The sequence below is a fragment of the Amblyomma maculatum genome, chromosome 1 (genome assembly GCF_055883805.1).
Source record: "Amblyomma maculatum isolate TAMU_Amacu chromosome 1, ASM5588380v1, whole genome shotgun sequence".
Classification (NCBI taxonomy): Eukaryota; Metazoa; Arthropoda; class Arachnida; order Ixodida; family Ixodidae; genus Amblyomma; species Amblyomma maculatum.
This window is the reverse complement of record NC_139344.1, coordinates 321,871,239-321,895,748: the sequence shown is the minus strand read 5'-3', so window position 1 is coordinate 321,895,748 and position 24,510 is coordinate 321,871,239. Positions and strand designations below refer to the sequence as shown.

Sequence of the window (24,510 nt, the reverse complement as noted above, 5' to 3'; positions counted from 1 at the left end):
GAACGCTATCTGCACGCATTCGAAGCGAAGAGGTGCTCGTGAATCGGCTGTTCACTGCGAAGCCAGCGCGACTCTAGTCAGTGCATACAGTGTGTCGTGGGCAATCCAGCGACGCATTAGCCGCTGAGCACAGGGGCTCCATTCATTCCGATCCGATTGGACAGCTCCACTGCCGCAGCATGCCCTGAATGGAACTTATCCAGCGTTGGCGCTCGGCCGTCGCTGCTCACGACTCGATTGAGAAGGGAACAATGGACACCTCTCTCCTTCACCCATCTTCCCTGGCGGTCGCTGTGGAAAGGAAGAGGGGGACACGCATAGCACAATGGGAGAGAACTGAGGGGAGAGAGGCAGCGTGCAGCTTCAACCGACAGCGGGGCGGTAGTCGCGCGATCCACAGTGCGAGGTACACCGAGCGAGCAAGCCTTGTCGATGACCAGACAGAGGAACATGACAACAATGCAGTACAACGCGTCGCTTGAGAACGACGAGATGGAATGGACTACATGACGAGCGGCAATGCGACGCTGCTGTTTCCAAGAGACAGGAGGAGGACGCATAGCGGGCCAGCCACTATAGTACTCACTAAGCCATGAAAATGCGGGGATTGCTCGTAGAGCAACGCGTCCGCCGTGCGTTCTCGCTGTCGGATATTGTACTAAAAGAAGCGCCCTCTCCAACAGGGCCTACTCTCACCGGAATCATTCACCCTTCGGGGCGTAACGCAAGTGCCGCATTATGAGGGAAGGACAAAATGTGGCAGCGCCCGAAGAAAGAGGAGCTGAGCTAAAGAATCCGAAAAAGTCACGTGCTGTAAAGACGAAGGCACGAATGTCTTACCGCGAATTTGTATGTCACCGGATGGAATCACTGTAATGAGCTAGCCTCCAACGAGAAATTTTACGACGTCACCTGGAACTCTGTACGACGAAAGGGTGCGTCACAATTGTGAAACGAAAGTCGGGAAAAAGCGCACTCTTAAAGGTACACACGTCAGCTGAATTCCCAGCCGCAAGCTAGACTGTAACTTGACTATAGCAGATGTTTGGCATGTGCAACGAGAAATCGCATGACGTCACCCGGAACGCTGTTATAAGAATGGTTGCGACAAAATCATTGATAGCAAGCTCGGGTGGCAAAGCATTAGAGCCGGTGTGCGCTTGTCACATCAGTAGGGTGGTGGCGACACATGGAGGATCGCCAGTTTGTGTTTATTTTATTTATTTACAATAAAACAAATGGCGCGACGGTTGGGGAAGTGCATCTCAAGTGCAGGCCGCCGCCGCATTCGGTGTTTCTGCGCACCTTAGAGCCTCCGGCTCAGCTGCGACGAGGCGCACACTTCAGCTCTAATGCTGCGCGCACCTCCCCTCCGCATCGTGCAAGCACACCAGCCGGGCTGCAGAGGGGCCGTTATTCAGCTGCCGCCGGGCAAACCCCGTTCCCATCCCGCCCGCCGACGCAGCCATGCTCATCCGGCACCCATTCAGCCCACGCCGACTGGATTAAACGACGCAGAGGGTGAGAAAGGCGCGAATCATCTGCACCGCTCGAAAGAGACGCGTCGTGTAGGACCAGTGTCCACAATGACGTACAAAGCAGCAAAGACACGAACAGCATTACCCAAAAAGGAAAAAGAAGACGCCTTGTCGTTCGGACAGTTAGCGACTTTCAGGTTTTTGTTTTATTTCTTGTTTCCCCCCTTACTTTTAGCGCAAAAGCGTAGCGGTGCTCGTACACGAACGGAGGTTCCGAAGTCAATGAACTTCGTTTCCGAAAGCCGCCACTGCTGTCGCTGCGGTAACGACAAGCCAGAGGTGGACAGAATGTCGAAGCGCGCTTGTTTTATCGCGTAGTGCAATTACGGACACAGCCATATCTATTTCGACAAAGCAAGGAGCTATAAAGCGCCCTTTAGAAGCGATAACAGATTGTCACGCAAACTGTCCTTACGTGCAACAATAGGCGATACGGGGCAGCGCGTCACTTGTATGAATATTTCCTCTCGTACTCTGCGAAGCTAACAGGTGCCCAATAAAGCAGGCAAGATGAATACGGACAGCTTTCGGAAAGCAAAGCACAGAGAGAATTCATAAGCTGGCGTGCCGAATAAGCGGGCGAACGGCGAAATCGCTCTACCGGGCTATCGATCGCGAAAAGGTCAGCAGCCCCCTCGCGAGCAAAGGAGAGCGTCAGGACAGCAGAAAAGCCATCGACCTTGACCTATCCTCCGGGTCGTGTCAGAGGGCGGCGTGGGTGTATCGACCCAAGCGCACCAACCTCGATACGAAAGACCGACCATCGCGAGTGAGAGCGGCAGCGGGCACCTTTGCCAGTAATTTTCGCACTTCGCCTCTTTGTTTGTTGACATCAGGCTCGCAAAATGCCGTGCATTTTTCCTGCTCCGCCTGTACGCCGGGCTGCTCTATTCGCTTCACTGATCTTGGCATGGGAGCGTCGTTCACGGTCAAGCTAACGGAGGAGGAGGGGGGCATACCGCGCGCCGCAGCTAGAAGGCACGCCCACCACGCGATCGCCCACGCTCAAGCATGACGTCGTCGGGAAAACGCACACGTGAACAGTATACTGCGGAGATTGCTTATGTTGAACCGGTCAGAGAAAAGAAAAGGTCCGCCGGTACAAGAAGCGAGAGTTCGGCATCCGAATTATCAATTGCTTGCAAGAGTGCCCAACAAGGCAGGCCATCGATGCGTAACCGTCACGCAACAGATGTTGCTCTGCTTCCGTTTCTTACTACGATCGCCTGCGCCGAAAACGAAGACCCAACAGCCGAAGGGTCGCATCTGTCGTTTTTACAAAGCGATGGCATTTGAGCGGTTCGAACAGACAGAAAACGACATGAGTGGCTGATCTTGAAAGTAACTAGTAACGAGTACAAAACAGTCAGCCAATATAGAGGGTTGGGTTTTTCAGACGACAACAGCTGCATACGAATGAATTTCCTGCGAACTTTCAACAGCATCACAAGTACGCTGAAACAACGCCGGAAACGGCACGAGTCATAAATTCGTAGTGGAAAATGGGCTGTCTACAGTAAGCGCTTTATAATGCAATACGGAAACGCAGGTGTTGACCTAATGTCAGATGAGGGTGCTGGTAGAAACACGAATGCGGCAGAATAAAACGAACCACCTGATAACCTGCATGCCTACGCTCGATTTACCCAAGCTACACTATACCCAAGCGACGTTCCGCAAGATAAAGTAATGGCATTATCGAAAGAAGCGTATCCGTGTTATCCTTATAAGGTCTACTCTGTGATGTCACTAACGTAAGCGCGCGCGGATCGCAATAACAGGGTGTTAAAATGCGGCAACCAGTAATGCTATTTTATGAGCAACGGCGACATTTCTGGTCCCAGCTCATTATTTCATGACATTCAAACCAGCGCGTTGGCGAACGCCGAAGTCTAAAGAACGACACGAGCGGAAAGCGGAGCAAAAGTCACCCATATCCGGCGCGCTCTCTGCAGTGCCGGACGAACGATAATGTCCCTGTGCGTGTCGAACACTGATATAGGGCTGAAGAATGGAGCTGGAATCCTATCGTAAGTACTGTCAGCCTGTTATTATCACATGTCTTCGTGATATAGTGAGAGACAACGCTACGCGCTGCAGTGGGCTGTCCAAGCGAGCAGGCACAACGGAGAAGGCAGCCACGCTCAGGTCGGCTCCGCACCTGGCGTCCAACTGTCAGGCGGTAAACAAGCGATAGCCGTTGGAGCTGCGAGCACTCACCATGATTGTAATCCCCGCTGGGGCCACCGCTTAATCTCCCCGAGATGTCACTGCAGAACGGCGAAGATATACGACCACGTTCGTCACACAAACTCGCAGCGCGAAACGACACTCGCGCGGAATCCTGACGAAACGACGCTCACTGACGCGCCCGTGAGCAACGCCACCGATCGACGCCGCGGCGCTAGCAGCGCACCAACAGCAGCAGGGGCGGCGGCGGCGCCGCCGCTTGGCTTGCGGTGGCGCTGGTGGCGGATTGTCGAAAAATGTAAACGTCACAGCTTTTCGCGGGCAGCGCCGCTAGCCTTCTGGTAGCCACTGTACTTCTGGTTTTGGTTTCCGCCGCTCGCGTCGGCAAAGCTACCGTCGCCGGCCGCCCGCAAAAGGGTCACAACGGCAAGGCTCCATGGCTCCTCCGAATGCCAGGCAGGGCTATGGGGTCATACGGTTTGTAACGCACGATGCGCGGCGATGTGAGGCGGCTTTTGGCGGTTCGCCAGGTTTAGTCTCCCTTTGAGAGGGCGTGTATCTTGACACAAAGCAACTTCTCCAAACGAAGTCTAAACTGCCAGGGCTTCTGAAACTGCAACGCGTAGGCCGTCATTTTGTGTGCCATGGACACAAAGAAAACTCACTATCAGTTTTTGTATTTGTGTACCATATGGCTTCTCTGCACAATATCTGTTTTATTTGCGAGCCCGAATTGCGAGCGTTTTTTTACGCGTTGTTCTCCCTGCTTTGTCGCGCTGTCCGTTGATAGTGCGGTTCATAATTTTGAAGTTCGCCGAGTTCTTGTAATCTGCTCTTGAAAATTACTTCAATGCACTACCATCGATCGTTACGTTTATTATTTTTCTGGTGTGGTTTGATGGTTTATAGGGGTTTAACGTCCCAGAGCGACTCAGGCTATGAGAGGCCGTAGTTGAGGGGCCAGGAAATTTCGACTACCCGGGGTTCTGACCTCGCACAGCACACGGGCGCCTCGCTTTCCTCCTCCATCGAAAAGCGGCCGCCGCGGCCGTGATTCGATCGCGCATCCTTGGGCATAGTAGTCAAGCGCCCTACCCACTGCACCGCCACGGTGGGGTAGTATTTTTCTAATTTTGAAGCCGGATGCTTAATGCATTGGTGACCTGTAACTTTGACAGGGTCAGCGGCCTCATTGTCTCCATTCGAAATGAACACAGCGGTTTTGAGGACTCGGCAGGACGACAGAGGAAACAGTATCTCATATTGATTTACGGCCACGGGCGGACAGGTGCTTCGTGATCCCGTAATCAACAATCGAGAAAAGCGGCAAACGCTCACAGCATGGCGTGAGTGGCAGGCAGAAACCTTGGCACGGTGAGAAATGACGTAGAGATCAACGGCGTTCTCATTCTCTTTCAGCTGTTTTGGGAGTGCGATACCGGATGCGTGATGATGGATGTCTGCAAAATTGAGGTTGCGATCTCAAGCCCTTGCCCGGGGTTGCTGTTCTTGCAGTGGGCCTTTAGCTATTTAACAGAAGCGCGTGCAATAGGCGACCTTGTCTTGCAACTACAAAATAACGAAAAGGCACGGCGGGGACGTCGGATAAGTAACTACACGCAGCGCATCCAAAGTAACAAGGTGAAGGCAAGTCATACGAAGAAAACTCCACTTGCTGAAACATTGGCTAGCGGACTGAGGTTAAGGTTAACACTTCTAGTGCGCACCGCTTCCACCATGTGGCGCCCAGCATTCAAAAGCACTGAAAAAGCACTGAAGGAATTTCAAACTTTCAGTACGTCGCACTCATTTTCTACAGAATGAGCGGAGGAAAATTTTTGTAAGTCAGTTTGCCGCAAAGAGAAAGATTTGCGCATGTTTACCACCATGCTCGCGCAGAATCTTTCAACAAAACTCTAGTTTTCAGAAAATGACGAGTTAGTGGCGGCAAAGAGATGGCGTTAGTTGCTGCTGTCCAGACAAGCCAGGCACGAACATTCTGTTCCAAACGAACCGCAGTTGTCGTAATGAGCCCTGTACGCCTCATATAAGCGTTACCGGACGCTGTTTGTAAACATTGTTAACAGCTTCGCAGCGCTTCCGTGTTATATGCGTTGTGCCACCAAACATTGCCCCGACACAATCTTTCTTAAAGCATATGGCCGGAATTGACAGGTGGCGGCGCGGTTAATAAGCAGTAACAGCAGTGACCTCTCTGTAGACGCGGAACTATATTGTGCCCAGCCATCCGCGTAACAACATAGGACACGAAAGAGCCATGCACTATAACGATGGAATGCGCTTTCCGTCACTGAGCTATTTCTTCGGCTAACTCCGGTCTCCGACTATAATGGCTATTTATTCAAGTCATGCACGCGTTTTTTAAAAGCAGCCGTCTTGCCTTTCACGTAGGAAAGTGCTTTCTCACCATGCACAGAGTTTACCTCGAAGCCTGTACTCTGCAGTCTGTGCAAATAACTTGAGCTCAGTACACGGCATGCAGAGAGCGAGTAAACGTTCTACGCATACGTTTTAAATTAGCGAACTGCAGAATACACCGAAATAACTAAGGCGACAGGCGACCTCATTTGGGACGTACGAGGTAGGAAGACTCGACACAAGTACGTGGGCAGCAGAGCATGCAAGGTCTATTGTACGGGACCAGCAACGCGCTGCTGGAGAACATGCGTGCTCAGCGACGATAAGACGCCAGCAGCTGACAACTCTTTCTTTAGTCCACGCGTTTTCGCACAAGTTCTTTGATCCTCTCTCAACAGCCAAGCTTTCGCCGACAAGAAAGGCACTCAGCCACGAGCCTATTTCAGAATATGAGTGCTAAACGGGCATGCGCAAGGAGTGAAACGAACTCCATTAAAGTTAAAATTCCGATGTGACGTGATGTGATGTGTGCGTTTGCGCGCGCGCGAGCGCGCGTGTGTGTGCGTGCGTGCGTGCGTGTGTGTGTGTGTGTGTGTGTGTGTGCGCGTGCGTGCGTGTGTGCGTGCGTGCGTGCGTGCGTGCGTGTGTGTGTGTGTGTGTGTGTGTGCGTGTGCGCGCGTGTGTGTGTGTGTGTGTGTGTGTGTGTGTGTGTGTGTGTGTGTGTGTGTGTGTGTGTGTGTGTGTGTGTGTGTGTGTGTGTGTGTGTGTGTGTGTGTGTGTGTGTGTGTGTGTGTGTGTGTGTGTGTGTGTGTGTGTGTGTGTGTGTGTGTGTGTGTGTGTGTGTGTGTGTGTGTGTGTGTGTGTGTGTGTGTGTGTGTGTGTGTGTGTGTGTGTGTGTGTGTGTGTCACGCATCTCTATCCCCTTTATTCGCGAATGAACGTCTTCCTACGCATACCGTTATCCTCCCTCTACGGTAATGGGTGATATGCTTTTCTTTGTCGCATGTAAATAAAGATTCCCCTTGTCGAACTTTCACAAACTAGCAAGCTGGATTTCTCGCGCAGTAAGTCTGACTCGGAGCATTGCGCTGCCTCGCGCTAGCTTGCATGACAGTCGCGGTACTTTGGGAGCCTGCAGCTGTATAGGTCTCCTATAGATTTAAAAACCTCAAGGCAAGGCCGTGATAAATAAGCTTAGGTTACAGGTGTTGCATGGAATTATAGTTCGACGTGAACAAGACGTCGTTGTAGGGCGGGGAAAGCAGCTTGCGGTGAAAGTAGCGTCACGGGAATGTTGCATCAAGCCGATCCCGTAGGAGATTAACCGCGCTGGCATGACATATGTCGCAGCCACCATTGAAAGCACAATGTTCTTATCTGCAGCGACAGTGTTTCAAATATGCACCCTTAAAGGCCAAGTGCAGAATTGCCGTATATGTGGTGGCGGTGAAATAAAAACCTCGGCAAAAGAATATGTGTCCATCTTTTAATTAGTCAACCATTTTCACACATATGCAACGTGATCTTCAGTATCGGAGTTTCTCAGATACGTTGAGAAGGCAAATGTATCCGTCATATAAGAGGTAAGCGACAGGAGCGATGTAAACAATTACAGATCAATATCAGTACTGCCAATATTCTCAAAAGTCATTAAGCAGGGTTTAAGCATAAGGGTACTAAACCCTTTAAGTGAAACAATAAAATAAGCACAGCAACAATACAGATTACAGAAGAGTTACAAAATGGCACTATTGAATATGGGTGATAACAAATACCTAAATTTCAACAGGAATTGTACGCCATAGGGGTATTTATATAAGAAGAGTGTTCCATTGCAATAAGCATCCTATTTTATCGCACTGCACAAATTGTACATTACGTCCTTCACAGCGATAGAGACTATACCTCTCACATACTCGTCATGCACGGGCGTAAACAAACAGGAGCAATGCAATATAGGTCAGATATGTTAAGGCTGCAACTCTGTACTCTTGGACCACTGTTATTTCTTGTTTGTAGAAGAACTACCGTAGCTAAAAAATTTGCTTGCATGGCTCCATAATTACGAACTAGAGTTTAACACAAACAGGCTAAGTGCATCATATTCCGCGAGCGTAACAAGCGTGAAACTCTGATTCATTTTCGAAATGACAATATCGAACGTGTCGCATCAGTCTTTTGGTATCTTATTCCTTGAGCATCTCTAAACAACCCGGCAGGTCAGTGGGCAAAAAAAAAAAAAAAAAAAAAAAGCCATTTCGTTTCATCTTATGCGCCAGCACCGCCATATGAAGTCTCACGCGGTTCGCAGCGCAGGCGTTGCGCACGTGGTCAGAGTGACGCAGTACAGCATAAACCGGGACGGGGAGGGTAAAGGGGACGCTGTTTCCCCCCCCCCCCCCCCCCCCCCCCCCTGGCCGATGGCCTCGGATAAATATTTGGGACGCGTGACGGGCTGATCTGGGACCCGAATGGTCGCCGCTACCCTGGCGAAGAGAAAAACCACGCATTCTCGTGACGGAAGAGCAGTCGCCTCAGAGCCTGCCCATACGGACAAACACTGCCATGAAAGTGAACCCGATGTGACCGCTGGTTTTACAATATCGCTGCCCATCACCCGAACCACCGTTTGTAGCTTGTCGCCGCGCACTCCACTTTCGCATTTACATACCTCATCCAACATACGCTTCGAATGTGCTCCGATGGTCTAAATATGGTAATTGAGCTATAGCTGACTAAGATGCTGATGATTCAGTAAGCGGCGCGCTCCATAGGTCGACTAAGAAGGGTGCTAAAAATACGCGCTGTAGCGACGGTCCCTGGTTGAGTGTGCCTTAACTGTCCCTTACGCTGTGCACTGCTTAGTGAAGAAAGGAGCTAAGAGAAATATGTCCAGGGGTATATAGGCAGGGCCACGAGTACTCGGGTTACCGTCACCTGCTACAGCTTGCAGCGCTGAAGCTACGAGATGCACAACAAAATGGAATCCCTGACGTCAAGTGAATGCCCCCTTTACGTTTTGGATAACCCCCATTCGTTGAATACCTCCTATCGTTTCTTTCACATTGCTAAAAGTTGTGTGTAGACTTGAACATTGCGGTGTGTCGTCATAAACCTATATTAGCGTGAAAGACACAATGCAAGCCGAAAAAATAGAAGGCCTCGGTGGTCAAGTGACTTTTGATGTTCCGTTTCTGTACTCAGGGGCGCGACATCGAAAGCAAGCATGTTGTCCGCTTTAAAAAACTCTGGGTGATCAAAAACATTGCGAAGCCCTCTACAACGAAGACTCCGCCGCACAGCTCCAGGAGTTAAGATCCGCAAGTTGATCGTAAGAACTATTGTTAACTACTTTGGAGACAGTTATTAAGCACATTTTTAAGGAACGACGCAGGGAGTACGTCCTTCCCAGGCGCATTAATTAGCTCGGCAGAGAAATAATATAGAACCAAGATTAAAGGATCGCTGCCTAAAGGTCGCTGCCTAAGAGAGATACAGGACAGCATCAGGCGCTCATTCGTGCTAGCCAGCCTGACTGAACAGCTCGGCACACTTTATATCGGCATCTATGCTGTTCGGCTTTGATATAGCAAGCAGTACGACGGCGCCATCATGAGTGACGCCTGCCGCTGGAGGAATCAAACACGCGACATCAGCGATGTTGTACTGATAGAGCACAGGCCTCTTCTCGCACTGGCTGAAGGGGGGCATGGAAGTCGGGAATCAGTCTTCTTACTCAGCAGCGCATCGATTGTTTACACGGTGCACATCATCTTTTGTGTGCCGCTTTGCAACGGTTATGGGGAAAAGGAAGCCACAACACCAGCAGTGCGTGCCCAAGGGCGAATCTGCCTCGCGAGTCCTCTGTCGCTGGTATCGCTGTATGGGCGTAGTGTGGCGTCGATGGCGTGAAGATGGATAATATTTTCGTAGGGAAATTATGGCAATAGCGCTGAATACGCAAATAAAGCAATCGTGAAGGAGCCACCAAAAGGTTCCGCGAGCTGCCGATCCTGCTTATAGATTAGTTCTCGGCGCTAGCGCAGTGCGGCGTCGATTCCGCGAAAACCACCAAAACTTTGTTTTTAAATATTAAGAAGTTGCGCAGACCTCGGCAGTTGATTAATTTGTTGGAGAACTCCTAACGTAAAAAACGATGCTATGTTACAACGTTTTTCCCCCTTACTTTCTCTCCAAAACCATTCATCAGAGTTTCGAATCTGGACATTTTTTTTTAAATTATTGTTATGAACACTTCCACCGTAATGTTACATAGACCTTGACCTTGAACATACTGATTTCTATATGCTTCAATATTAAGTAAACAACTCCACGATGCAGAGCGGGGGCTTCAATGAATGGGCGGTGCAAGCAGCCTCCTTAATACAAACTGCCAACGCGCAAATTCACGCCGAAGAACGGCAACAAAGCCACTATAAACAAGTGTCCTTTATGCCACGTCCCCAGCAGTTTTCACCAGTGCAAGTTTTCACACGACCACGGCCGGCAAGCGCCATTATGCCATCAACGTAGAACTTACGGCTCTTAACAGTGTCATTTTAGTGAGGAACTTATACAGCGGATTCTGCTACGGGCCACTGGGTCGAAGTAACCCTCGACACATCGGTTCAGTGCCAGTTCCGTCATTACAGCATTACTAACTACGGATACAACCTAGGCCTGCAGTGGCCGCCGCACATAATTCCTTCGTGACAATGTGTAGTCCACTGTTGAAGCTTTGTTGCCGAAACAAAAAGCTAACGATGAGACAAAATGACAAGCTCCATAATGCTGATGCATCTCGCTTGTTTGATCAGTTACGCATCATACAACTGATCGGCGGAGTATAGCACAGGACGCCACGGATCACAACCCATTGTTAGAAACTGCTATCTTTATTTAGTTGTATTCCACTATAGTAAACACACTGCTACCTTTTTCTTACCCCGCTGGTGAAGGGCAGCGGCAGGGAAGGACGCATACGCAGTACATTAATTATCAGCTTAACTAAAAAAACAAGGAATATTAAGATCCGTCTACAGAGTTTACAAGAGTCAGAAACTAGTCTGAAATGTGAAGCGGTCTGATAATACGGACACGATGCGTTCTTGTCAACATACTACATCCTTTTGGTAGACCAACATCCGCGTGCTATGAGGGCCTCCTCAATTAAAGGATCGATGCTCAGAAATGACGGAAGCTGCTCTACTGGAACGAAGCGCCTACGCATCCGCGCGCAGACAAGCTGCTCCTTATGGGAGGAGGGAAGGTCAGCGATGCACGTGCAAAGCGCGCGGACAAAGACCGCGCTCTGGGTCCTCGAAGTCAGCAGTTGCGTTCTGGCCAGTCTCACAGCAGCGGCGTGTTTGCTTTAGAGCCAAACACATCATTGCGGAGGAGAGAGACTGGGAGGAGGCCTCGGATGGGAGGCGAGGCAGCTGCGAGGCCCTCGTTTCGTCTCAATTGAGGCCGTTTAGCGCCACCGCAGCCGCTTCTGAGGGTGGTCCCCACCAGGCGGACGAGGGGCTCTTCACGGGACCAAGGGCGCTGCACCGCTGGCCGTGGGCGTGTTTGCGGCGCTGTGGGCTCGATTGCACACGCACATATAACAAGGACGCTGCACACACAGCTTCCGTCTTCTATGCGCTATGTGCGCCTGCCTTGTCTCTGCTTGGTATGTCTGCTGGCTCTTTAACATGCAGTGTTTTGGGAGCTCTACTGCTTGCGCCGATCGGCCATTTGTTTCCACATAGACTTCAAGACTTCGCTTCCAGCACTCTAATAACGACCACTACGTGCAGAATAGCAACTATTCTGTGCTCCAACGTGTATGAAACCATGCTGTGGCAGCGTACAGATCTTCAAAGCTGCTTGAATGTGCTAATCGCATAACCACGCTTCAAAATCCAGCGGCTATCCCTGCGATATCTCTGATATCTATACAAAAAGATCGTTTCCCTTATAAGCTCGACGTATTCACGAATTGTGCCCGTACAAAAGCATGAGGCCAGTACCCGTGGGATAATGAACAGTTCGTTTTCCTGTACCAAAGTGGTGCGACAAAACTTAGACTTCAAAATTTCTGGACCCACTACTCGCAATTTTGAGATTCGCTGGGACTACAGGTAGCTGTGCCGTAGACGTGAACTGATCTCTTCGGCAGGAAGAATTACTAGTGGCTTCGTTCATTCGTAATATTTTGGATCACGAGTTTCGGCATATATATGAACGGGTGCTGCTCGTTTTTCAGCGCAAAGCATTCGGAGAGAGCCTGCAACGGTATAAGCTATCACCATGCAGTGGGTGGACAGTTTTCTCGGAAGAAATATGCAAGTCACAGAGGCTGCCTTCAGTCTAGTGTGTTTGCTCCGGCAGAGCCCAGTGATTGGTATAAGCACAGGAGATCACTGAAGCTAGTTCTGCAAAATGCATCTCCCTTCGCTTTCCCTAGAATCCCGTGGCCAGAGAAAACAAAAATAAATTTTCCGCAACAGGCACAAACGCTGTGCTGACGTTCGGAACCGAGCGTGTTTTCTGCTTAGTTTGCGCTCTTCCTTTTAGCAGTGGATATCTATCACTTTTTTTTTCTTTGAAAGCATGCGTTTCCGTTGTACTCCATCTTGAAGACAGCTGCTGCGAGACTGTTTCTTCTCGGGACCTTTTCGCATTAGATTTGTGTTCCTCTTCGAGACAGAACGCACATGATTACCAACGCCACCAGTGACCTGGCAAGCAATATCTGGTCACTGATTTCCCTGCAATGAGCCCTGCAGCGACTCAAACCGTTCCTCCCTTTCGTTCTCCCTCTCTCTCTCCCTTATGACAGAACACAATTACGGCACAGATAAGTAGCGGTCTACGTTAATTCGTGCACTTATTTCGGTTGTTTGGAAGCCTCGTCGGCACCACTTTTCTCATTAATTTGCCAGCGCAACATGGACTAACATGTCACCTTCTACACGTTTTTTCTTTCCTAGGGGAAAAGGGAAGGGGGGGGGGGGGGGGGGGGCTGACCTCGCAGTTACCGTCAACGGCACGTCACATTATTACTGCATGCAGGAAAAGAAAGAGAGAAATGTTCTCAAGCTGTACCCAAGTCTGCCCCCTTCCCTATACATGCCGGTCTTCTGAAATACAATATAAGTCGGTCGACCACGACAGTGGTAGAATTCTCTTCGCGAATTCGATCGTAGATAATTTCACAAATTCGTGGTTGTTCCTCTGCTCAGCGTAACGCTCCCCGAAATGACGCTGTCGCATGCCGGACATATCTAATTAACCGACGGCTCTCACGCCCCAAATAAACCCTATAAGATGAAGAAGGGTTCCGCTTAATTTCGATCTTCAAGGGCCTCTTGACGCGCATTATCCCATACAACACATGGGGAGTTTTGACAACCAACGCGGCTGGGATCGAGCACACTACCTGAGCACACTCGCGTTGGTTACCCAACGCGATAAACGGAGAGTGTCCGCAGCAAGTGCGTGCTGTAGAGTTGCCCATCGATCTTCCCTAACATAACTTCACGGATAAACTTCTAGATTGTCAGGTGACTTCTTTATACAGGTTTCGCCTGTGCGCCACAGAATCATAATCGTAATCACCATAATGATGACACCACAGTAATTATATCTAGATAAGTGTAATTGACACCGCGTATATACCGTATACCGCCACCGCCTATGCGCACGTCAGATGATAACAGCGCGATGACAGTAGACGGCATTCACTATACTAAGTCCATCTAAAAACCACGATGTCTATGATATAAACATTAGCAACCATTATCGCGTGTTACCTTTGGGGCGACGCTGCTCTGTTCCTGCGCGAGACGTCCTTACAGGAAAACACTAGGTGACCGGAGACAAAAGCTAATGACAAACGGCGCCTGGCGACCTCCGACGGCGAACAGGGAAGGAAGCGCGGCCGTTTCATAATTTCGCCGCGGCACAGGTGGCTGCTGCGACGGACGAGGAAGACAACAGCATTACCTATAGACACCGACCAGGCGGTGACGCCGACCCACATATAAAATAGATCGGAAAGTCTTCCGTGATATTGGCCTCACGCGCGTATTACGTACAGCGCCACGCTCGATCGGCGGCCGTTCGACTTCCTCGTGTGTAATGCGCTCGTAACACCGCCGCAGAAAACGATTACGTATATATATGTGGCCAATGTATGGTCCACCGCTTTGCGCGATGTGTTTTTTTTATGTTTTTTATTTTACCGTAATCGATTACGGTACGGATCATACGCGAATAGAGCGCCGAACGCAATTCTATAGACTAGAGAAACGCGTCCGAGAAAACCCGTTCAAAAGTGGGAGCGATTTCGTTTTCGTTTACAGGAATTCCAGAGAGGAAACGAGAGTAATTTCGGGTGAGTTAAAGAAAACGAAATGATGCTATTTTGGTAGTTCAGTAACCAACTATACAGGATGGTTGTAAGCGAGCCACCGAATGGCATTAGTTAGCGTAACCGTCATCGTCAGCTGGGTAAGCCAAAGTGGTCACAACGCAAGTTGCGGTTTGAAACAATGAAAAGGCATACGAAGACCAGCAGTCGGTGACACTGTTCTGAGCAGCAAAGACACGGTGTCTTATCAGTACAAGCTTTGCCGGAACGATATAAAACTGCCTAATCATTTGAAATTCAAAATAACTTCCCAAATGATATGTTTCTCTATTGTGTTGATTTGCATAGCCATGTTGTAACCAGCCAAGCCATCCTGCATATCACGATTAAAAAATAATAAAAGAAAGTCGTGCTGGGGTGCTCCCTAACATATGACGGCTAAACGAAAAGAAAATGATATCGATTGCCATCAATGCTGATATTTATTTGCTGAAATCAGTTTCGAACAGCTTCGGCAAACTATTAATGAATCGTTGTTCTCATTTTCTGGTCCGTATTCTGCACTGAATATTCACCTGTCCTGCATTCACGCGGCGACGCGGTGCGTTTCAATTCCGTTTTATGACTTTATGCTCTTTCCTCTCCAGTGCCCGGCTGGAGGCGGTGTATAATATCTAATAAATAAACATTTCAATGTAGATATCAAAATTACTACTACGTATAAAACACAAACAGCTCATAGTGTTTTGTTAGCCTCATGAAAAAAAAAAAAAAAAAAAAAGATACCGAGCAGCCTACACTTTTGGGAATTTATGCACTGCTTTCATGTGCCTAACTTATAGCGCAGCAATCAGTCAGGAAGAAGGCGTCGCCTCACCCAATTACGGCATTAGCGATAGATACCGCTCTGTGATGAAAGCACATCGCCTATTACCGACCATGCGTCATACGCCACACTGGTTAAAGACCACTGCCGAGAGTGCTGCGACGCCTCTGATAAGGCAAGTGGGCCCTTCAGTGAGCAGGAACTGCATGCTTGTTTTGCTTTTTTTTTTTTCGCTCTTAGTTCCATAACTGATAAAGAGTAAACAAGAAGTGGAGGATGGAACAAAGATCGCGAAGCCTCGCCAGCAGTTTGCGCGTTGTCATCCGCCTCCTACTAATTAATAGGCACGCATTCCGTTGAACAAACATGGAATACAGTCCTATAAGCGTGTTCATACTCTTTACCTCTGACAAAAATTTAGGCCTGGCTGTTAAGCAGAAGAGGACAAACAGTTCGTCACTGTGTAACTGTGTCAGCCCCAAGTCGCTGTTATAAGATAGCCCTCTAAAAATGGCTCCGCAATAGGTATGCACTCTAGTAGGTCTCTGCCAAACTATATACCTCAAATAAAATGAACTAAAATAATGTAACCGAGCCATTTTGTTCTAGCACAATGGTGAAAAGTTCTCTCAGCGCAATGTGTTTGTCTTCCTATCTGTCCGTGTCTCTAGCGCTGTTTTAACATAATCTCGGGAAAGGTTTCCTTAAAACATCTCCGGGGAGTATGTGGAGAAGCAGCTCGGAACGCTAGCTTGCGCAGCCTATACATTAGCAACGAGTATAGGCGTTCCCACACGGCGGGCTGTCCTCTAGTCTCTTTGCATCGTCAAATGCATCCTCCTTCCCTCTATCGGAGCCGACTCTGTCATTCATTGGGTCCACTTAGCGCGACGCGCGAACTTCACTACGGAGCCTTAACGAGATCACACGCCCTGTCGAGCGCAACATCCCCTCCCCGATGAGCGAGGCACGAGCGGCGTTGAAAAGCAGCGACGGTGGCGAACGCTGACGCAGCCATGGCTTCAGCCATCTACTGGGGCGGGAGGTCGCGATGTTGCATATAACAGCACTCCGTGGATTGCTTGGGGCCGAGAGGGCCGACATGATAGCGCTGCAACATCCTGCCTGGTGTTAAGCATCAAACCACGTGATAACAGGCAACACTTGAAGACGTATCCCCCTTTTGATTACTTAATCAAGCGTAACTAGTTCGTCGAGAAGACCCCATGTGGCGTGCCAAATTGGCAAATGCGCCATTCGTTACTTGAAGAAAAACAAACATCGAGCCACTGTCACTTAATTATTCACTATTGAAGTTAAGGAGCGTTTTCTCTTTCGCTAGTAAACATTCGTTGATTTGTTACCGAGGGCTGAAGAGGTCATATGGCAAGGCGTAAGCTCTTTTAGGGCGTTGCTGTTGCATATATAGCTGATAGCACCACAATGAGTAAAAACTACGCAAGCAATTTCGACCAATCGTGAACACGTATGATGAGAGCTTGCGTTCTTCCCTGCACAATTTGACTACACGCGTATGGTTACTGAAAAGCAGTAAGAGAAAAAGACTGCACGCGAATGGACAAGAAGAGGAAACTCGGATGACTCACCCTGCGTTCGTTTGGGCGCCATTTGTTGGTGGCGGCTTCGGTTGGAACCCTGCGTGAAAGAGCAAGACGGAGCAAATTTAGCTCGCCAATTTCAACGGGGAAGTCAACGCGCAATCACGCATGCTCAAGTTAGAAACTCACCATCAGTGCACATGCGATGCTTACACACTATTCCGAGTTCACGTCGTTATCGAATTGTCGCTATCTCACGTGACCTCGAGTCATCTGAATGGTCGAAACTCCGGAACTGGGTGTTGCCACTACGGAACCGGAAGAGGTGGCAACATCATGTTCCGGGCGTTTCCACCAGTCAGACGACTCGAGGTGACGTGAGATAGCGACACTTTCGATAACGACGCAAACGGAATACGGGCCCAGGATTCGGGAATGTCTGAATATTCCGTACAGGACAAAGCCCATGCTTCAACTAGGGAAGCAACGCGACGAGAGAGAGAGACAAACATTTATTATGAGCAGGCGTGGAATATTCAGTCCTCGGTGGACAGCCTCCTCAGTCCAGGAAGCCGTGGACCCGAGCCATCTCCCGAGTCCGGCTGACCAGACTACGCTGATCCTCCAGGCTGGGGCTTGACAGCTGAGTCTTCCACTGCTCTTCGGTTATGGCCATGGTGGTTATAGTACCATTTGGTCCCTTGCATCCCCACACCATATGTTGTAGGGTGTTTGGTACATTGCAAAATGCACATTCTTATCTGTAGGTGGTGGGAGAGATTCTGTGTAGCAAGGTGCCGTGGACGTGGCTGTTGGTTTGGATTTTTCGGAGGGTGACTGCTTCTTCTCTGGTTAGTTTCTTGTGGGGTGGGGAATATTTTCTTCTGTCAAGTCTGTTATGTAGGAGGATGTCAGTATATTTCTTGGGTACATCATGTGCGCTCCGAAATCCCTCTGGGCGTGGTGCCCGGTTAGCATATCCTCGGGCTGAGGCGTTGGGGGCCTCGTTTCTTTGTGAGTGTGTCCCGGAGATGTAGATATCTGGGAGGTGTTGAGTTGCCGTGCGACGGAGGATTTGAAGTGCTATGCTGGAAATAATTCCCTTTTGGTAATTTCTGCATACAGACTGTGAATCAGTGAGAACGATGACGTGTTCTTTGCTCGTCGAGACCAAAACATTCATTTTATCAGAAGGAATGCGTTTGGTGGCCTTCTTTGTTGAGGCCTTTGGGCATCCAGCCGCAACTTCAGCGGTTGTGAGATGAAGGTACGAAAGTATATGATTTTACTGAAGACGGCCCCGCCGGGGTGGTGCAGTGGTTACGGCGCTCAACTACTGTTCCCAAAGACGCGGGATAGAATCCCGGCCTCGGCGGCCGCTTTTCGATGGAGGCGAAAAGCACGGCGCCCGTGTGCTGGGCGATGTAAGTGCACGTTAAAGAGCCCAGGTGGTCGAAATTTCTGGAGTCCCCCACCACCGCCTCTCATAGCCTGAGTCGCTTTGGGAAGTTATACCCCACAAAATAAACAAAGAAACAAACTCAAGACGGACGCTTGGAGAAGGCGTCGAAGGTCTTCTTTTATGCCAGAGTTGTACGTAAATGATTACTTGTAGTTAAATAAATTCATTAATTATTTGTTTAATTTTCTACCATTTTCGTGCTGTAACGTTTCGGGTAATTTAATTACGTCTCTTATTTAGTTGATTACCAGCAATAAATAACTCCTTCGAAGAAAAGGCAACAGGGGCGAAGCGTCCGTGACGATGTGATTGCGTCAAATTGTTCGCCTGCACGACGGTGCGCATGGCTGCCTGACCATACACACCGTCGACAGGCGGTCAACAGCTCTACCACTGAAGGACGACATCAGGATTTCCACCAGCTTTTGGCTAAAAAATTGAGCCAGTTTTATTATGTTTAATGATTCCACACAAGAATCCGCGCCTGATGTTCCCAAGACCTACGGAGGATTGTGTTCAGCCTTTCTGTGAGCTTATCACAGCACCAAAAAGAAGCTCGGTGGTTCGTGGAGGACATAGAAACCGGCATCGAACTATTGCGTAACTATGAACGGATTTGAAAGCCGTTAGTACTTTATTTATTTATACTGCGCTATTTTACAAGATCTTGGCAGGGTGGGCACACGATATAGAAGTATATGAATGCTGGGAATAACAAAAGGGAGACCTTAAACCTGAACTACGCAATTGCGAGAGTACAAACGAAACACAGGAAGGTGGTCGTACAAAAATGTAAGAAAATAAAGGTGATTTTTAAACACTTTAGTGAAGCCTTTGCTACTGCATCATTAGTAAGATTATTCCAGTCTGTAATCGTTCTGGGAGAAAAAGAGTACTTATATTAGGATATTCATGCGTGTAATAGGGTTCCTGTAAAATCGTGCCGTTGTCTTGTAATATATCTGGAGCAGACCTGCCGTCTTCCTGGTTCCTCAACAATTGGTTAACGCTAAACGTATCAAAAGCTAGGTATATCATTTTGCACTCTAGATACAAGACGATTAGCGATATGTTTACACTTTCGCTCGGTAACTTGTTAATAGAAACAGTTTCATCTTTTAAATATTTGGGGATTATTTTTGATTACTATTTGTACTGAAAAAACAAAATAAAACAAAATAAAAAATAACTTTAGGGTTTCACACGCGAATTAAGGCAAGAAACTACTTAAATTACAATATACTACGCTCTCTGTTCTTCTCGTTTTTACATTCACATATCAGTTACTGCTGTTAATCTTGGGGTCAAACTTATAAAGCTTATTTCTCTTCTTTATATCGTTTTCAAAAACGGGCACTGAACGCAATAACTACTGATAGTTATGATCACTCTAGCAGTAAAATTTTTGAGGCTAACAATGTATTGTCGTTCCTATTCTTGGAAAACTATAAAGGTTCACACACGATCAACAATATAATGAGCACTAACTCTCCCCATTCATTGAGTCTATTCATCCAAACTTCGCGAACTGTGATTTTAACCTTCCAAAATGTAGAAACGTATATAGTAAATACCTGATATAGTTCAATGGAGTTAAAATATGGAATGAACTGCCTATGGAGGTAAAAGAATTTTGAACTGACATGCAAATTGTATTACAAATCTAATCAAATTCTGCCTGAATCCCTTGCTTAGTGAATCTCTAGTGTTATACCTTGTCTTGCAACTTTCTTTACTGTACTATTACACATGCACAATAATTTTAGATTGGTACAGCATACTTATTATTGTGAATTTTATATACTTCGCTTGCACTCTATTTTGTGTATTTTGTAGCCAAATTTTTCTTCACTCCCCTTGTGAATTTTGCGATTTCTTCAACTTTTATTTATAATATTTTATATATGCTTAGACTTTGTTTCCTACTATCTGCCTAATCACGCGAGGTTTATATTTACCTCGCACTTCATTATACTTTTTTTGCGAATGCGTACAATTAGAGTAATAGTGCTGAGCATACATAATCATTAATTCATCTAAACCCTTCATCCCTTGCGACTGAAACTGAGAGTATTCTTTGTATATGTATCGGCCACTAAGATATCGGACCAAACAGTGCTTGTATAGGAAAATTTGATTTTTGTCAATGAAGTTTCTTGAAAAGAAGAAAACGAGATACCCAGGGGAGAACGATATAATATTCGATGTGTCAGTATTTTATTTTTCTTACCTTTGAATAACTGAAGAAAGAATTTTAGACGACAGATGCGGTGTCTGTGAGGGAGTGGGTGCAAACTACTTTGATTAAAAAGGGCAGTAATAGACTTGCTGCCATATGAGTCGTAGGTAAACTGCACTATCTCCTTTTGAATTCTGCCTTAGCAATGATAGATTTAGTAAAATGATACCAGATTTGACAGCATATTTTAACATAGGGAAAATAATGGTGTGATATGAAGTGAACGTATACTGAGGGAGGAGGGGAAGGGGGGCTGCGCTTCAGGGCACGTTGGAGGAAGAATAGTTTGCGTAGGGCATTAGCAGCGACGCTGTTGACGTGCTATATCCATAAAAGGTTATCGCAGATCCGAAGTCCAAGGTACTTGTAGGTATGTAGGTATACACTTCATAGAGAATTTTATTGTTAGCAGAATATTGTTGTCATAATAATAATAAAAAAAGAAGCGTTTCGGCTTATTTTCCTGAGTTATACGCATGAACACTGAATGATCTTAATTAACACATATTTGCCATTGATCACACCATGCTATTGCATCAGTGAAATCGATTTTAACCGGAGTTCATCCTGAGTAGTACTAACCTTTTTATGCAAAACACACTCATTGGCGTACAGTATAGCAGAAACTGAGATTTTGTCGACAATAACTGTAATAATAATCAAGAAAAAAAAAACGTGGGCCCAACACTAGACCACTGGGGAACGCCGGAATCAACAGGAACTAGAGGGGAACAAGATTTATTTACTGCCACACACTGACGACGGTATCTTAAGTGGGCTAATATCCATGCGAGTAATTTGCCATTTTTTATTTCATTATCTAGTTTGTGAAGATGCTTGTCATGCGAAAGTTTATCAGATGCTCTTTAAAGCCCCTAAATATAACGTCAGCCTGCTTTCATTCATTGATTGGCAGCGTAAAATCGTATAGTTGGCACTAGCTGAGTGGCGATGGAAAATGTTAGACTAACATCGTGCTGTCCATTAGTCAGAAGTCTTTTTTTCTTTTTCAAGGCGTTTGTCTATTGTGCGATATGTCAGTGCACGTAAAAGAACCCCTTGCGGAAACTTCCCTAGATCCCTACCATGGCATCGCTTATAGTCGATGTCAATCTGGGGACGTTAAACTCCGTAAACTAAACCAAACCAATCAAGTGTTCCTGTTCTACTTCTCCCCGTCTGTCTACTATAACGGTACCAATACTAAATTGATGTAGGTACTGACAGCTGAGATAAATTCTGAATTTCTCCCTGAAGACCAATTTGTAGAGCAGGCCTTATCATCGTAATTGGGTACTCAAGATAGAACAAGACCACAAAGTGGTGGCCCTTTACAAGGGAACACGCATCTTATCTGCAACCATCTCAACGCGTTTCCGACTCGGTGCCAGCAGCAGGCGTTTGGGCTGTGGCGCGGTGAGTCAACTGGTCGAGTGCCGGCGCCCTCGGCGACCTTGACACAAAGAGCACCTCGTGCGCACAGTACCATAGAAACGCACGAAAAAAAAAAATCTAAAGCGCGCGCATGTACTCAGACAGAACAAATGTTTTCTTAATGCCTTATCAAGCAGCAACCATTAAAGCAGTGAGCCAAATCATTTTCGCTGCCTGTAATATTTGCCTAAATAAGCGTAACAGTTGTGGCGCACATAGGTTTCATGTCTACAAGGTAACGCTGAAAACTACTACGGCAACGCAAACTCGGCGAAAATCAGCCGAAAAAAACAAAAAAGAAAAACGTATTCTACGCCCGCTGGCCTCATGATATTCTTAATAAGGGCATCCAGCTTCCAGATGTCGCAAGCAAGCAGCGCGGAACGAGATAAACAGTGCACGCCGGCTTCAAAGCGATGGAGCGCGCAGACCCGCGCGTCGTACTTTCCGGCCGAGCCCGTGCCAGCCGTTTATCGTGGTCCCCGCGGCGGCGTCAGATTGGCCCCAAGATTGGGGAGCCCGATCGAGCGCGACGCTCGCGTGCGCCGACGCTCACTGTGCGTACACTGCTGGTGCAAAATCTTTGCAAACACACGCACGCAGACCCAGGAAGCCTTCGTCTTCTGATGATAACAGAGATGGCGACGGATAGAAGCGCATGCCGCGGAGATGCATAGAGAATCGTCGGCTTTTTGAGATAGCGGCAGTACTCTACCCAGCTCTGTCTGTGTGTGTGTGTGTGTGTGTGTGTGTGTGTGTGTGTGTGTGTGTGTGTGTGTGTGTGTGTGTGTGTGTGTGTGTGTGTGTGTGTGTGTGTGTGTGTGTGTGTGTGTGTGTGTGTGTGTGTGTGTGTGTGTGTGTGTGTGTGTGTGTGTGTGTGTGTGTGTGTGTGTGTGTGTGTGTGTGTGTGTGTGTGTGTGTGTGTGTGTGTGTGTGTGTGTGTGTGTGTGTGTGTGTGTGTGTGTGTGTGTGTGTGTGTGTGTGTGTGTGTGTGTGTGTGTGTGTGTGTGTGTGTGTGTGTGTGTGTGTGTGTGTGTGTGTGTGTGTGTGTGTGTGTGTGTGTGTGTGTGTGTGTGTGTGTGTGTGTGTGTGTGTGTGTGTGTGTGTGTGTGTGTGTGTGTGTGTGTGTGTGTGTGTGTGTGTGTGTGTGTGTGTGTGTGTGTGTGTGTGTGTGTGTGTGTGTGTGTGTGTGTGTGTGTGTGTGTGTGTGTGTGTGTGTGTGTGTGTGTGTGTGTGTGTGTGTGTGTGTGTGTGTGTGTGTGTGTGTGTGTGTGTGTGTGTGTGTGTGTGTGTGTGTGTGTGTGTGTGTGTGTGTGTGTGTGTGTGTGTGTGTGTGTGTGTGTGTGTGTGTGTGTGTGTGTGTGTGTGCGTGCGTGCGTGCGTGCGTGCGTGCGTGCGTGCGTGCGTGCGTGCGTGCTTGCACGTGCTCATGAGCGGACGTTGCGAGAGGAGGTTTGAGGGGTATGGGATTTAACTTTCCAAAAGCTATGAAAAATTTCGATCACCTGTACTTCTTTAACGTACACTGACGTCGCAAAGTACACAGGAGTCTTCCGCGGCCGTGTTCGAATCTGTGTGCTCCGGATGAGCAGCCAAGTGCGCTAACTACAGAGGCACAGCGGCAGGGCTGTGTGTCCATGCGTTTACACGGCTGTAAACGCGTCCATGTCAGTGGACACGGCTGTCGGTACAACATGACCGGGTAAGCGTCTCCTGACTTTTCGTTTGTCCATTCACTCGCCAACGTTTCCTATATTGTCCCACTTGCAGGCTTGCCTGCGTTTGGCTTGCCTGTGCTAACCAAAGATAACGAAGGCAGGCGACGAAGAGAGACCGAAGGACACGATGCAATAGCGTGCTACTCATGCATACGAAATGTGATTCCGAGAGGTCGGCACCTGCTGATCGAGTTCGGAGGTAAAATGCGCCTGAAAGGGAAGACAAAAATAGACCAGCCGCGCGGAGCTAGCCACGAACGACTAAGCCGAGAAAGGGTAGAGAAGCGAGGGAGAGAGATGGGTATGCGTGGCGACCGCAAGAGAAGGGCGTATGCCTTGGTATCTGGCCAAGAGATTCCTGAAGAAAGCAAGCACCGTTCATTCTGGCTTCGGCAGCCACCAAACGAACCGCAGGGAAGGAAAAAAGAAAAAAAGAAAAATCTTGCTTAGCCGTGAAGCTATCGTGTCACCAGGCTTACTACACTCGGCTCGAAAATTGCGTGCAGCGCTGTTGAACGCGTATGCTGGGCAGATGTGACTATAGTCGGTGCACGAGTTTCCTAAACCGCACAGCTAAGATATTGCACTGCGTGCGGTGTGTTGATTATAGGGGGCCTACACATTCTACGCCACGACATGTAGACTCCCTATATATGTTCGCTGTTCGGAACTGTGAACTGAACAAAGCGCAGAGTATGCAAGGAATAGGCGGGGTTGTTATATGGTGAAAAACGATCAAAGAATTTCTGAGTACAAAAGACGCCCCGCACTCTCAAGCCATTTATAGGATTCCATGCTGCCTCGTT

General features: G+C 48.1%; 1 protein-coding gene across 1 annotated transcript in view; it reads right to left on the bottom strand.

Moving 5' to 3' along the window:
• Positions 1-24,510, bottom strand: part of LOC146207261 (uncharacterized) — a 101,338-nt gene that overhangs the window by 57,923 nt on the left and 18,905 nt on the right. Inside the window, exon 2 of the mRNA XM_084578906.1 lies at positions 16,900-16,948. Within this exon, the coding sequence (XP_084435032.1) occupies positions 16,900-16,948 (49 nt within the window). The remainder of the gene's footprint in view (positions 1-16,899; positions 16,949-24,510) is intronic.